Below are 17,068 nucleotides of genomic sequence, written 5' to 3'. Positions count from 1 at the left end.
TGCATTTCTCTAATGATTAATGATGTTGAGCATTCTTTCATGTGTTTGTTGGCAATCTGTATATCTTCTTTGGAGAAATGTCTGTTTAGGTCTTCTGCCCATTTTTGGATTGGGTTGTTTTTTTTTTTTTGTTATTGAGCTTCATGAGCTGCTTATAAATTTTAGAGATTAATCCTCTGTCAGTTGCTTCATTTGCAAATATTTTCTCCCATTCTGAGGGTTGTCCATTCATTTTTAAAGATAAGACAAAAATGGTGATTGGAAACTGTGTATGTAATTAGGGCTTATAATCTAGCGAGCATTACTGTAAGCCAATCATGGAACTATCACAATGTTTGTATTCACATCTTTTCTTTTGGTCTGTGGAATGAACCTGGATGTATGTCTTCCATTCTTCTGCCTGGGAGCTGTATGCCTGTCTACTACTAGCCTTCTTAGAAGAGCCAAAGAAGGGGCTGCGTGTCTCTCTGGTTCATGCAGAAACTGACAAGCAATCATCAGCCTTCCTGTTTTCAGTTCTACTCATATTTACTCTCAGTGATAACCAGAGCTTCTTATTTCTGAACCTTTCCAGGTTTCTGCTATAGTAAATGGCTTGTTTGTTGATAATCTTCCCCAGGCACACACCAGTTTTGCTTTCAGTGCTTTCAATGATTTCTGGTCTCCAAAGTCAGCTACCACTCACCCATTCATGTTCATAGCTTTTGAAAATGTTGATATGATTCTTCTGTGATCTCTTCCCATTCCCTTTGTTCTAATGTGCTATCATTTTAGTGGTTTCAGAAAGCAGCAGAGATGAGCACATGTGTTCAGTCCTCCATGTTCAGCTGGAAGTCTCTGTAACTCCTAGTCCACTTACTCCTTAGTGAAGCCTCCCTAACACTATAGTCAATAGTAGGTTACTTTGGTAAAGATTGTTAAGGAACTATATTTGTTTTTAATTTGAGCACCTTTCTCATTTATTTTTGATTCAGTCAGGTTTTTTTTTTTTCAGTGTATAGAACTTTTCACATGATAGTGTGTCATGGGAGCAATGACCACTTCTGTTTTTGCTTTATTTTTAATCAGCATCTGTTTTAGTGCCAAGCAAATAGAAGGGGCTCAATAAATTATTGGCTGAATGATTAAACATTTTTCCACAATAATTTTTTATCATTATTTGTTTAGAACTTTTAAAATTATTTACACACATGTAAAATAGTTTGTATAACCATTCCCCTATAGTTGGACATTTAGGTATTTCAATTTTTAAATAAAACTCAGTGAGCTCTTTCTGAGTTTATATACATAGAATAAACTTAATACATTTGTTTTTGAGGCTCTAGATGTATATTGCAACTTATTTTTAAGTTTTATGCCAGTTTATACTGCCACTGATGATGTTTGATTGCCCATTTGTTATTCTTAATATTATTTTTGTTAGTAAACCCTTTTACAGTTTAAAGTTTTGTGACCATTAGTGCAACTTGATTTTAACATTAATTGCATATATCAGTTAGTACCAGTTTTATTGAAGTAATTTTACGATAATACATTATCTTACCAGATGATTAATGACTTTGGTTTAGTCTTTTGTGTTTTTTTGTCTTTCTTTGTGGTTCTACTTTACTTGAAATAAACTTTTTGCTATTCTATGTTCCTTGATGTTTCTTAATATATTTTCTGGTATTAATCGGATAAAAGTTTAAAAAGTTATAAATAATTATTAGGTGAAAAAATTATGATGAGATCCTGAATTAAGAGTTAGTTAACTTGATTAATTTTCCTGGAAACTAAAGTAGATTGATGGCTTTTATTAGAGGTAGTTAAGGAATGATTCTGTTGCTTTCTTGGGATCTGGATCTAAGGGTATTTTCTCCATTTGTATGATCTTATTCGTAGGCTTTTATGAGGCATGCATTGAGATTTGGGAGTGAGGTCAGGAATGACTGTCCTACCCGTAGGATCTGAGCAGAGATTGGAGTTATTCAAGGTTGGTAATGACCACATTCTGAGTGGCTTTTACCAGGCTTCCTATGAACCATTTTTTTTTTCTAATTAGATTTCAAAGTAAAGGTGAAATGTAGATAATGAAAAAAATATGAGAAGAGTGTACCAAACCAGTGGGAGCAATGCTTTATTTAAAGCATATAAAAAGGAATTTTTCATATTAGAATTTTTCATTTGAGGGTGTGTGTATGTGTGTGTGTTTAATATATGTATACAGTATATAACATATCATTTATTGAGCACTTGTTATATGCCAAGCACTGTTCTGAGGACTCTACATGTATGTATTAACTTATTTAATTCTCACAACTAAGGGTAGATATTTACCCTTAATTTACAGTTGGATGACTGGTGGCTTACTAACAATAATTGTCTAAGCTTCAGTGCTAGTAAGTGGTAGAATTTAATAGCTCTTGAGTTTGTGCATTTAACCACCACACCATACTGCCTCTCTTACTAGTTGGTTTAATGTTCTAACTCAAACTCTTTATGATTCTAATATGTGATTTAAATGTTTTTTTTTTCCTATTAAAAGGAGTTGGCAGAATGTGTGGCATGTTCTTCAGCAATTTTCTCATCAATAATGAGGCATCATTAACTGTGAATATTGGGGCTTTGGAGATCATTTTTTGGATGTATTCATTAAGAAAAAGAAAACAGTCGTGGAGAAGGGAAAAATTAATCTTGGCAAAGAGCAAAAAGCAAGACTTGTCTTTTTCCCTCCCCTCCCCATATTTAAGGGGTTTAGAAATGAACTGATAAAAGCTTGTTCTTTGATCTTTCCATTCACTGAGACAATGTCTTTTCCATGCCCCCACATACAAACATATATTTAGGTACTGTGCTTTAGATTGAGCTTATGTTTCACATAACAGAATGAGCTATTTCATTCATCCATTTAATAAATATTTGAGTCTCTTATGTACCAAGCTCTGTTTTAGATGCTAGAGTAGGGAATAAAAAAGACAAAAAAAGACAAAGTCCTGCCCTTATGCATCTGTTTGAATGAAGGATAGAGACAACAGGAATCAGTGCTATGAAGGAAGAAATATAGTGTCAAGGGAATAGAGAAAGAAAGAAGCTGCTGTTTTAGACAGGATGGTCTGTGATGGCATCTCTTAAAGACCTAAGTGAAGTGAGAGGTGCAAGCTTTTGTCATATCTAGGCAAGTGCATTTCAAACAGAAAGGAGAGGAAATAATACGGATCCTGAAATGGGAATATGCCTAGTATGTTTACGTAATAGCAGAAGCCAATGTGGTTAGAATGGTAGAGCATGAGGGGCCAGATATTTATTCTAAGTGTGGGAGGGTTTTAAGCAATAAAACAACATGAGCTGACTTAGGTTTTAAAAGGATCACACAGACTGCTGAATGGAGACTAGACAGGTTATTCTGGCAGTCTGAAGAGATGGGGATGGCTTGGGCCAGGGAGACAGTGAAGGAGCTGGTGAAGAGCAATCAGGTTGATCTGTATGTTGATAATAGAACAGTTGACAGATTTATACACAGATTAGACAGTGAGGAGAAAAGGTAACCCAAGGTTTTGGGATGAGCAAACTAATGGAAAAAAGTGCTATATACTGATCTGCGGAAATATGGAGTTGAGGTAGAGAGTTGCAGTTGCAGTCATCTGCTTGGAGATGACATATGAAGTTTTGGTAGTAGATAATATCACATAGAGAGGCAGCGTAGAAAGGGAAGTCCAAGGAGTGAACGTTGGGGCTTTAGCATTTAAAGGTTGAAAAGAGGAAGAGGACATAGCAAAGCAGACTTCAGGAGTGGCTGCTGATAGAGGAAAACCAAGAGAGTATGGTATCTGGGAAAGGAAATAAGATGATACTTCATCAAATGGACATTTTCTTGTTAACTAGAGGCTTTAAATTTGAGAATACACAAACATTAAGAGATGTTGAGGAAGTGATTGCTTCATTTTATCCTTTCCAATTCATATATCTGTAACTTAAAAGAATGTTTAAATCCAAGGAAAAAGTGAAATAAGAAATGTTATAATTTTATCACTATTTGGTAAGTTCTTTTTATTGGTAGTAAGTAGTTTAGAGAAAGAACTCATATGTTGATATATATCAATAAATGTATATATGTGAATAGTCTAATATTGGCTTAACTTATTGAATGAAGGTCTTTAAATACTGCTTTGTTAAAATTTTAGTAACTGGTAATTTGTCTTTATAATTGGTAAGTTGTATGCAGTTGTCATATTTCTCAGTGTTTTTTGATGCTCTAATATGCATCTGAAATGGCTAACATGAATTGTTTTTTTATATATGTATTATGTATATTAAAATCATAATAGACTAATAAGACAATTTTTGAGACTGTAGGTCCTCTAGTTATTCACTGACACCTAAGAATAAATATATATTTTTCAAAATTGTTTATTTTAAATTTTATAGTATTTTAATGTAAAAGAAAAAGTACCAAGAGGTAGTATATACCGATTACTTATAGATATGTTAAAACCACCATTAAATTATTATACTTTATCATATTTTCACAATAATAAATAATAACCCAGTTACCTAAAATTCAATTTGCCCAAACTCATTACTAGAGGACTTTATTTGTAAGGTTAGTTTCTTCTGGTATGACAGAAAACTCATAAGCAGCTTAAACAACATAGAAGTTTTTTTCTTTTACATAAACATAACACTCCTAGAAGCAGTACTGTGATTTTCATGGATCTAGGGTCCTTCTGTCTTGTTGTTCTGCTATCCTTCACACCCAGCTTCTGCCTCATGATCTAAGATGGCTGATTCAGTTGAGCCGTTGCTTCTGCATTCATTCCGACAAGCAGGAGAAAAGGTAAAAGAAAGGGAGAAGATGTTCCCTTTTAAGGATACCTTCCAGAAACTTCACTTACCAATTTTGTTTTACATCCTGTTGGCCACATCTTAGACACATGGGCATACTTAACTACAAGAAAGGCTGGGAAATTTACTTTTTTACTCTGGGCAGCCCTGTGTCTGTCCATTTGGGTGTCCTAGTATCGACAGAAACAGGTGTTAGTCTACAACTACCGGTCTGTGCCACAGGCCCTTAGATAATAGGGAGAAATTGGTTTTATAGCAATGTGGCTTTTTTCTATTTTTCTTTTCTATATTAAAGTATAAGTTAGCTATTATGCTACATAATTATTCTGTGAATATTTTTAATGGATGAATTTACCCTACAACCAACCATGCATACTTTTCTCCAGGTTATTTTATTAGCTAGGAAGTCATTATAAGATAGTGACTAAGTATGGAGCTAATCTGCCTGATTCGAATTCTGCCAGTGCCACCTGCCAGTGGGGTAACCTTGGGCAAGCTATTTAACCTCTTATGGCAAAGTTTACCTTCAAGTGGGAAGATAATAGTACCTAACTCACAGGATTATTATGAGGGTTACATAATTGGTTGTAAAGAACTTAGAAAAGCTCCTGGCACATAATAAGCTCTCCAGTGTTAGTTATTACTACCAATTGGCCGGTTCTTAATTAAAGTAATTTTAATACTATCCCATGTAAAATACAGCTGTGAAAGTTGACTTGTAAAGATGTATTAGTATTTCACTGCAGTAGAGGAAAAGTACTTGGGTAATTTTAAAACAGTCTAAATTTGCTTATTTCATTTTTGAATATTTCATTAGTTATATTGAGAGATTTTCTTCTTTGGAGAATTGTATTTTAGAACGTATTTACAGATGTATATCCATTTGCAAATAGATATCTGTCTTTTGAACTTTCCACATAAGGTGTGCCTTTTAAGTCCATTTAGAGACCAGAAGTCAAAAAACTATTAGTAATGAAAATATCTTGTTACCTGTGTCTTGGGACAAATAAAGTGAACAGTGAACCTTTTAGAAGATAATTATGTGGCAATTGAAAGTTGAGTGTATTTTGAAGTGGAACTAGTCTTAAGGCTTTGCTTAATTTACTTTTCTTGGAAGTCTTACTTGAATCCCTGGGCTTGGTTAAGTACTCCTTTGTGTTTTTTTATATAGCATACTGTACATAACTCTTCACACTTGGCAGAGTTTATTGAAATTGCATATTTGTGTCTGTCTCTCCTACCACATCATAAGCAGAGACTGTATCTCACTCATATGTGTATCCTCAGCATCCTGCACTATCAGTATACAAGACTTAATGAACTTGTTACACTGATCAGAGCAATACAGGTTGCCGCTTTTGTAGGGATTTTGATTTTCAATCTCAAGTAAGAAATAACAGTGATTTTTTTCATGACTTTAAGTTGTTCTGTAAATTTGGTCAGCTGCAACAAGATGTTTAGAAATAGCATATTTCCAAAATAAACTGTGATCCTTCAGACAAAGTACATGCTGTTGAAATCCAGTTTAAGAAAGCTCTGCTTCCTAATTCTTTCTGTCTTGTGCCTTTTGTGCATACTCTTCTATTTCTTACTCCATACTAAAGTATCACAACAATAAGCTTTTTAGAGTATGACAGCTTTATTTAAGAGGTCATTTAGTTAACTAATATCATGCTGCATGAAACTTAGGAGTAAATGAGAGGTGGTAAATTGTCCTTTGAAGGACAGAAACATTTACTTTAACTATGTTGAGTCTGAAAACAAAATGTGTAGTTAAATTAGAGCTCAGATGAAGTGTGTGTGTATGCATAAGTGTATGTGTGTGTGTGTGTATATATATATATATATATATATATATATACACATATATACAGACACACACATAGCTATCTATTTGAATGTCAAAATTAGCTTATCTTTGCCACTTGGCTCTTGTACTGGAGATAATCAAATTCTTTAGCTTCATAATTAAAAGCCAATAGAAAATATCTGTTTTGCATGGGATATTTTGGAAAGGACGCTTAGCGTATAAAGTACTTGCTGAAGTGGTAAGGGTAGATGCAGTTAATCTCTACTCCTTACTAATCATGTCAAATCCATTCAGATATTTATTGGTCCCCCCCCTCTGGTGTCAGTGCATTACACACTATCATATTGTCTTTTTAAAGGGCTGTGCTAAACGTTGCTGAAATGCAATCTCACAGATATTTAATTTTTAGAAGTTTTCTAAGTGGATTTTAATGTACCTTTCTAATAGACTATCAGAGATTCAGGCATTAGAGGAAAATCCTGTATTTTAATGGACTACAAACAATAATCATTCTCACTATTGGCATTTAATCAAATAAGTGTTATGATGTAAAACTGCTGGATAAACCACAGTTTGTTCATGCATACCTTTTTTCTCTTCCACAGCAGTATGTAGTGCTACTGTCCCGTCTGCATTTTAGTAAATGCAAAACTTCTAATGAAGGATGACTCAAAAGAAGTACTATGCTCTTCAGCTTTAATATTTTCATTTTTAATATTTTTATGACATTTATAAACTTTGAACAAGTTAAATTTCCAATATCATTTGTAATAAAGCATTTAAGATTTTTTTGTTTTGTTTTGCGGTACGTGGGCCTCTCACTGTAGTGGCCTCTTCCGTTGCGGAGCACAGGCTCCGGACGCGCAGGCTCAGCGACCATGGCTCACGGGCCCAGCCGCTCCACGGCATGTGGGATCTTCCCGGACCGGGGCACGAACTCGCGTCCCCTGCATCGGCAGGCGGACTCTCAACCACTGCGCCACCAGGGAAGCCCTAAACTTCTTTTTTTTTTTTTTTTTTTAACATCTTTATTGGGGTATAATTGCTCCACAATGGTGTGCTAGTCTCTGCCTTATAACAAAGTGAATCAGTCATACATAAACATATGTTCCCATATGTCCTCCCTGTTGCGTCTCCCTCCCTCCCACCCTCCCCATCCCACCCCTCCAGGCTGTCACAAAGCGCCGAGCCAATATCCCTGTGCCATGCGGCTGCTTCCCACTAGCTATCTACCTTACTGCGTTTGTTACTGTGTATATGCCCATGACTCTCTCTCGCCCTGTCACAGCTCACCCTTCCCCCTCCCCATAACCTCAAGTCCGTTCTCTAAGAGGTCTGCGTCTTTATTCCTGCTTTACCCCTAGGTTCTTCATGACATTTTTTTCTTAAATTCCATATATATGTGTTAGCATACGGTATTTGTCTTTTTCTTTCTGACTTACTTCACTCTGTATGACAGACTCTAGGTCTATCCACCTCATTACAAATAGCTCAATTTCGTTTCTTTTTATGGCTGAGTAATATTCCATTGTATATATGTGCCACATCTTCTAAACTTCTTTTTTTTAATGAAACTGATAAAATCATATTGAATTCAATAGCAAGTTGTGATAAGTTTGGGGGGCTTATTTTTTATTATGATATTTTGTTTTTTTATTTAAGAATGTAAGTTTCTTTCCTTCAAATATCATTTTTGGGAAAAGAGATCTTTAGCAGAAATTACAAACAGATTTGAAAAAATTTTTTTAAATTTCACATCCTATATTAAGTTTAAAAGACTAGGATACCTACATCATTTTCACATTAAAAAAAAAAACAAATAGGCTTTATTCTATAAGCATTGCTCCCAAATCACATTGTGCTCTTATATTCTAAGAACTAAAGTTAACTGTTTCTTTTTGTTTTCAATTTTCAAAGACAGTTTTAGTTAATACAATTTGAGCTAAACATTAATTTTTTATTCCTTAAGAACTGTACTGTGCTCAATAAATTTCTCCTCCTTACTCCCCTTCCATTTTTTTGCTTTTCGAACAGTTCCATAATCTTCAAACTTCCCTTTCCTGTCTTTTTAAAGGTCGATTGAGCTATCCACATCCAGGAACTGACAATCTGTTGATGTTAAATGGTAAGTTTTATAACAACATTTTATGTTTCCAATTGATTTATATAAAAAAAGATGAATGAATACATGTTTCTCTAAACCTTCCCCATATACACAAGTTAATCATTTTATAAGTATTCAGTATAAAAATAAAGCTACAACTCTTCCTGTACAGAAAGCAGAATTAGGAGTTTGAGTGTATTCTCACTGGCAAAGCAGTCATTAAAGTGTATTTGTGACAGTATGATTTAATTCAATGATCATGGCTTTGGAGATAGTCCTGAGTTTGAATATCGGCTTTCCAGTTTATTGTATTAACTTGGTCAAGTAACTTCCGTGAGCCTTAGTCTCCCATCTGTGAAATGGAAGTAACGGTCTAAAGGTTCATTATGAAAATTAAATGAGATAATATTTGCAAAGTGCATAGAGCTTGTTACTTATTATAGTACTTGTGTTTATGTTCACCTAAGGAATATACTGGTGATTCTATAATTATGGGAGTCACACCAACTTAATTTATTCTAGCTAGAAAGTTTACACAGTGAATTTTATTCTGGTGGAAAAGAATAAACTTTCATTAAAGTTGTTTTCTTTCTGTGGGGCAAACATTGCATTCAGAGTCACGGTACCTAGCACATCCATGACTGTGGGAGTAGACATGCAGGATTAAAATATCCTTCACAAAGGTATTTTTAAATCAGAGGGCGGGTCTGAGGAGAGGGAAGTAGGATGAAGAAGGAATGGTAAAGATAGCATAGGACTTCCTTTAAAATACATAATTAATTACTAGAATGGCTTGGCACTTCTTTTTCAGCTAAAGCTTTGTTGAAAAAACATGGCAATGAAATTGAAAAACAAAGGCTGAAAAAACAGCCAGTGTAAAGCTAGACCATGTGAACTCTAGTGTTAAGTAAAAACTAATATTAAGAAAAGATGAAAAGATAGGAATAAAGTCTAGGCTACCTAGGAGATTGTCAGAGTAGATAGGATTTTGGAATGAGAGAAAAATTGAAGACGCAAAGTGTTAAGTGAGGTGCTAAATTGATTCATTCAACATTTGACCCTTCTGTATTGAGTCACCCACCACATGCCAGCCTAGTCTAAGCACTGGATTAACTATTAGTAAGGATCTTCAAAGATGGTTAGAGGTAGAATTGCCAAGGTATTAACAATGGGGCCAGACTGCACTCTAGGCTGAGGCCATGTTCAGGCTAGACCTTACAGCGGTCTAGTAGTCCACATTTATGAAGTTAGGGAATTTTGGTGTTTCCATAGACTTTGACCAGAAAGGCACTAGAAATTACATTCCAGGACTTCTTTTTTTCTACCATGGAATTAAAAAAACATATCATTTAAGTAGCTGGTCTCTGAACTCTAAATCTGTGACTAAAAATTAGACTGTTGAAATTGAGTTTACAAAACACAAAATAGATCATAATCTTTATTACTCTCAGGGCTTGATTTATAAAATAATGATAGCTTTAGGTAACGATAAATTTTTAATATATTGATCCTGAGTTCCTTAAAGTCTTTTCTTTTGGAACAGTCTATGTGGTAAATAAAGATCATTCACATTTCTATTTTAACTTCTAAAAAAAGCAATTTACTTGAAAAATTTGAATTTGCATATGTTTCACGTATTCTGTTAAAATCCATCTGAAGGAAAGTACTGTATGAGATAATTTGTTAGATCATTCACAGATGTTCTTAGACTGCTGAATACATAGTTAAACTAGGATGATTCAGAAGTATATCGTAATCACAGTAGAATGTGTTGGTTCTGTGTGAGCAGAGCTTAGTAGCCACACTATTTTTACAGCTTATACTTTTTGGTTGCACTAATTGTTAAACGAATTGACTTTTTCAGTTGTCTAAAGCCTTTATAAATAATCTAGATGTTAGGTTGAAAGTGTTTTATAACATAGTAGACAAAAGCATATTTTATTAAATATATATTTTCAAAGTCATATTTTCAAAATGACTTTGAAAGAGTAAAAATCATGTCCTGTGAATAGATGAAGAAATTGGATCTGTTTGGAGAATATAAAATTAAGGCAGGCAAGAGTTGCATCTGTGGACAAATCTGTTTTTTCATTATGTGAGCATTTTTCACAGAATGCCATTTTAGGGTTATAGTACATACTCAGTACAGTAAGCCATCCTGGAAATTCTGAACTTCTTCTGGCAAGGGACTAGGGGAGAAAAATTATAATGAAACTAGGACATCAAAGTGTTTCGGCCAGTAGAAACAATTTGATCCAAAGAGAAAAAAAAGACACTCACTTGGGATCATTGGTTAAGAGGGAAAGCAAGAGTGGAAAATTGGGTATATTTATAGGGTAAGAAAGTATTTGAACATTAAAGATTTCGATAATTTTTGTAGACATCAAGGTTATTGAAGAAGTGAGAATTAAGTGATGTTAATACCAAACCTCTGCCTATACTAAATTATTATTAAATATGATTGACTGATTAAAGAAATTATAGCATCTCGGCACATAGACCTGCTTTTTAAATTGTTGCTCTTTTTAGTTTGTTACAGATTTCACTCACTATTAGGCAATTGATTAAGTAAGTTGTATTACTTAACCAACAAGCATAGCTAATATTACAGACTTTGAAAATCAATATTGGTAATAAATTATACATCAGTATTTCTTTTGTGTGGTGGTTTAGCAGTAGTTCGTAGTGGTTAGCATCACAGACTCTGGAGCCAGACTATCTGGGTTTATACCCAAGTTTGCTATTTCTAGCTGTGTGACCTTGGGCAGCTTCCCTTTGACTCAGGAGTCCTCATGTGTAAAAGAGAGGCAGCATGCTGCCTGCCTCAGGGGGATTGTGTGAGAAGTGAGTGAATTCATTCATGTACAGTATTTAGAACAGTATTCAGTATTTAGTTACTGAAAGTCAAAGTTTGTTGTGGCAATGGGTGATGAACAGTGATAAAAATGACTTTGAAAGAGTAAAAGTCATGTCCTGTGAATAGATGGAGTTGGATCTGTTTGGAGAATATAAAATTAAGAGAAGACAAAACTGATATTTTCAACTGAAGAATGTTATGTATAGTGGACAAAGAAGGCTTGTTTTATGTTATTTCAAAAAGCCAAACTAGAACCATTTGGAAGAAGCTATTTAGGGACAAAATTTGAGTCAATAAAAGTAAAATGACTTCTCAAGCAGTGTTTTCTACAGTGTGGTACACTTGCCCCTTGTGGTACCTAAGATGATTTTTGATGGTGCACAAATACACATTAAAATAAACACATGACTATTACAGCTTAAGAACGTTCCTTAGAAAATACAGAACTGGCAGAAATCTATGATGTTACAGTGGTGCTAGGCTTGATTGAGTCCATTAAAAAATAATACATAAATATGAATATAGTTGTTATGAAGATGAGGCAAACATTGTAAAGATTTTGTGATTCTACCTTTCTAATTAATTAGCATTATGGCTAAACATGTAAATATTCCTATAAGGGATAAACAGGGACTAGAATAAAGGTCAGGAAGTTGGTCAAAACCGGTAAATCTATGAACTACCCCGGCACATCCTTTAACTCTGAGCCTCTGTTTACTCAGATATAGAAAAAGTTATAATCCCACACCTGTATGTCTCATGAAATTGTTATATTAGATTTTTTTTTAATTTTAACAATAAAAAATGCCATAGAAACGTAACTGCAAATAGGCTCCTATTTCTGAACAGACCATGTTCCTCAATTCAATTAGACATCCAGCTGAATTGACTAGTGGACACTGCCACTACTGAATAATTCAAATTTTGTAGAAGAGTCCAAATTTAACATCCAGAAGTACTTTAGGGAAGTCACATTATATAGGAATGGGTAGATTGTCTAAAAACCAAAGGATTTACTCTCTGATGTTAGAATGACGGCTTTAATGTTTCTAAGTGTATAAATCTTATACTTTTAATTATCAGTAGTAAAAAACAAAATACAAAATTTTGAAAAACACCTTGTTTTCCATAGAAGTAAGGAGCAATACAAAATGATGTATTTGAGTATTTGTTTCTATTACTGTAGGAATTACTGTACTCCCTTCACATGTCTCCCAAGGAAAATAGCTTACATTTTTATTAGTACATATGATTTTTCAAAAGGAGAACAGATAGAGAAGTATGGGGAAGGGGTGGCATTAGCAAGCTGGTTTGAAATTCAAATTTGTCGTGATTAGCCACATACAGCCATGTTTGTAATCAAGAGCTTGCTCTACTTTGGGAGGAAGTTATGTGTATCTTTTAATTAAGAAAATTTACTCAGTAATGAAATTGTTTTAAGTGTATTAAGTTATGAAAATAGGAAACTTGAGTATGCAATCAGTTCATTTTTTTATGCTGATGGAAGTAAAGTAGATAGCAGCAGATTTATTTTGGATATTGAAAAGGATTATGATTTGGGAGTCATATTTCTCTCCCTGGTTTTGGCTTTTTTAGAGCAAAAAATAAGAATGTCATTAGTTTCACACCAAGAGAACTTTAACCTTTAAATATTTCCAGCTGATTTGGTATGTTTACCTATCCCTTCCTCCAGCTGCAGTAATTCAGGTACCACAAACTATAGCTAAGAGTCAATATATAAGGGCACAAAGGTCCTAAGGAGAATGTTAGAATTATCCTGTTTCTTTTTTAGTAGCTGTGGGTTAGAATCTAAATAAGATCATTGGTAATCCAGGACCAAAATGTAAAGTTCCTTGTATAAGAAAGGTCTTCAGGCTTTTCTCACATCGTTCTTATTACCTTCATTTAAAACAAAGAAATATATATATGTGTGTGTGTGTGTATAATACATATTTTAACACACATGCATAATATATATATATTTACACATGTATGTTAAATAGACAATTCCTCACTTTTTCTAAGGCTTTATAAATTTATGTAACTGAAATCTAATATTATAAATACAGTGTTTTATACAACAAATTATTTGCTTTTTTTCTAAATCATATTCCAAATGAGTTTGGGAGGAACATATTGTTTTAAGAAGTCTCTTTTAATTAAAACATAATGAATACTAGACATTTAATGATTTTTCTTTCTCACTGAGGACTTCTGATAATTCTGATTCAGTTGCAGTGGGACATATCCCTGAAATTCACATAGAAATATCGGTAGAAAAAGTGAGTACACATACCACTGCTTAGCGTGGTGGTAGCAGATTGGTTATTTCCGTGACAGGGAAGAGGAAACGTTTCACATGGTTTAGCTTCATCTGCAGTCAGTTCTATTTTTGGTAATGTAAAGACTTGGAATCTGAGAGTTGTCCAAAAAATAAGTGCAATAGCTCTTTACAGGATTCTAAAATTCCTCAGGTATGAGATAGTTGGAGAAATTTTCTAAATAATGTGTTCAAACCTAGGACTGACATGAAACCTAAGATGTTGTGTTTGTGCATATTTTCACTATTTTAATATTGAGTAGCCTCAGCTAAGAAGCATAAACTGGTTATGATGTCGTTAATTTTCTCAATAGATCATGAATTACGTTACACATTATTATTTCATCATAATTCATAATTTGACTTTAAATTTGATTAAAACAGTTTCATTTGCTTTATAAATGTTTGACCCTTTACAGCTATGAATGAAATTCCCCAAAGCAAATTTATATTGGATTAATGCCATTAGACCAGGCCTAAGGATAAGCAGGAAGCCCAGCTCCTAAGACATGCTGTGAAGTGTTTTGGGGCTATTGACCATTTCCATGCTTAATACAACTAGTAAGACTTCAGGGGATTCATTCTTCTATAGCCTGTTCTTGATAGCTCCTTTTATTATTCCTATTGTCTGATTTTCCATAGTTGACTTCCATCTCTTTGAAACCCTGTTTTCCTTAAGGCCTATATAACTTTTAGAAGACCTACACAACAAAATTCTAAATGCTGGTTCCACCCCTACCCTCATCCTAAACTAATATATAGGTCAGGTAAGCTATATATAATCTATATATATACAGATTATATATACAGAAACACACACAGAGGTAAGCTATGTATAAACTAGTATACAGGTCAGGTAAATCTGCCAGGCTTTGAGGTAACTGGACGTCATGGACAGGTTTAAGTCTGCAACAGATTATATAACTAAAGACAGTAGAATGGCAGGGTTACTTTATATAAAAGACTAATATTTATTGACTTATTTCTTGAAGTATAAATGATTAAGAGTTTTCAAGTTTGATTTTCCTCCTTTTTATTATAGGGAAACTACTGCTGTATCCTAACCTTGTAGGCACACTTCTTTATATTAAAGCCTTATTAGTATAAATTTTTTGTTTAATTTGGTAAAATCTCTATAATAGAATGTATTTAATGACATGAAATGTTTTCCTTTGATCTTTAAGTTTTATACCTTTGGAGAAACTACATTTCTGACAACTTTTAATATATATTTTGATTGGAAATTTTTCAATATCAGATTTTTCCCAGGCCTAAAAATATCCATGAACATAAATTAAGATCTTGATTTTGACAGTCATTTTTGGTTTACTGTTAATTCCAGAGTGGAAATACTCATTGTATACTCGGATTTGGGGGAATGAGTTATTTAAAAACAAGTTGCAAATTTTATCAAGCTGGTACTTTCTTATGAAAAATAAATTGCTGTATTTTTTATCCATGAGGAATTATGTAAACTGCTAATAACATAGGTTGAAATGCTTTCTGCTTTATAGTTTTACAATATTTAACACATGTACTATTCTTCAATGATACTAATAATAATTTGTATCTAAATCCTCTTACTCCAGATGTAGAGACATAAGCGCTTAGTTAGCTGTTATAAATTGTACCAAAAAGATTGAAAGCATTATTAGCTATAGTACATCATTAATCATTTTCAGCTAAGCAAGTTTGAACATGGATTTATTTCTTTACATTCTATCTAAACTCTACAGGCTTCAGAGAATGAATTTAATGTTGTTATATATTTTCATTCTTCTGTGTCTTCCATTTACTTTTTCCATGCAGGGCTTGGTATAAAGTGATTTAGATCTGAATTACTAGTTGGACAGTATATGCTATATCACTATAATAAGTAGAAAAACAAGGATTTAATTCATGTTATTTCCATTCGTTGGGAAAATTATTTGAGATGCTATTTAACCATAAAGTGTTACATATTCTTATCCTGATTAGATGAAACAAATACTTATTCATGAATTTTAACACAAATGAGAATAAATTATATTTTTCCTGTTAATTTCACAGTTTTTATACAGTTCAGATGATACATATATGAGTGCATTGTAAATATTAAAACACCATGCTGATGTTATGTGATGACATTGTGGTAGATCTTAAGACAAAGTAGCACTAATTTCCAGATGCCCACGTAGCTTTTGTATATGTGGGCTTATTTTTAGTTCTGACATTTTACAATTTGTCCTTTGTTTACATGCAGCAAGGAGTTATGGGCGAAGACGAGGTAATTCATTTCTGTTTGCTATGGTATAACTCTTTCTAATTGGGTTTTACTGATCAATGTTATAATTAATTATCCCAGATTTATTATGCAATGTCTGGAAACTCACAGAAAAAATTGTATTTTGATTTGCGCACTTGTCAAAGTTTTGAATCCTAAATATCTTAACCTTTAAAGTACATTTTCATACTAATATGGTTATTTAATAAACTTTTCCATTTTAAGCTGTCCAGATTTTAACTGTTTTTAAATTTATTTGTGTATCTTTTCAAATAAACCTGCTGTTTATAGTTTTTTTAAGAGATTTGTTTAATAAATACTAGTGAAGGTGACATGCTCTCTCAATCTGTAACTGATTGTCTTATCTATGATATGTAATTTACAACTCTAGTTTGTTTTATGTTTGACCCAGTTGAAAATGACAAATACCAAACAGATTACTGTTAACACTGATATATAGAAATCATGTTGCTAATATTTCTCTGTGTCTTCTAAGAATATAATAGTTTCTCTCTCCCTGTCTCTAACCCCATACACACACACACATTCTTTTTCTCTCCCACAAAAGTCTTCCCCTCTGGGTTCTTGTTATCTTAAGGAAAAGGCCAGGACTATATGATACTGTGCTATTCAGCTTCGTAGGAAAGCAGCTGACATTTTCCATGGCTTAAACTTTGCTTTTCTTTTTCATGTGCAGAAATTGATGGGGAGAAAGGTAGATGTGATGATGGGAGAGATGAAGCAAAAGTAACTTCACACAAAAAAAAATAATAATAATTGTAGACTGTGACTATAATATCAAGAAAAAGCAAAAATTTCTCCTTTTAGATAGGAACTTGCTACTACTCATATATATTTCTGTCCTCTGGGAGCCGTAAAGATATCCTCTACAT

General features: G+C 33.4%; 1 protein-coding gene across 7 annotated transcripts in view; it reads left to right on the top strand.

The window, feature by feature from the left end:
• The window catches only part of CPEB2 (cytoplasmic polyadenylation element binding protein 2), a 64,829-nt gene that overhangs the window by 23,336 nt on the left and 24,425 nt on the right, over positions 1-17,068 (top strand). For 4 of the 7 annotated variants that reach the window (XM_060012798.1, XM_060012794.1, XM_060012796.1 and 1 more), the window contains 2 exons: positions 8,706-8,756; positions 16,155-16,178. In XM_060012798.1, the coding sequence (XP_059868781.1) occupies positions 8,706-8,756; positions 16,155-16,178 (75 nt within the window). The remainder of the gene's footprint in view (positions 1-8,705; positions 8,757-16,154; positions 16,179-17,068) is intronic. The other 3 variants (XM_060012800.1, XM_060012795.1, XM_060012799.1) reach the window with 1 other exon arrangement.

Source organism: Delphinus delphis, chromosome 5, assembly GCF_949987515.2.
Source record: "Delphinus delphis chromosome 5, mDelDel1.2, whole genome shotgun sequence".
Taxonomy (NCBI): Eukaryota; Metazoa; Chordata; class Mammalia; order Artiodactyla; family Delphinidae; genus Delphinus; species Delphinus delphis.
This window is presented reverse-complemented; position numbering and strand designations above follow the sequence as displayed.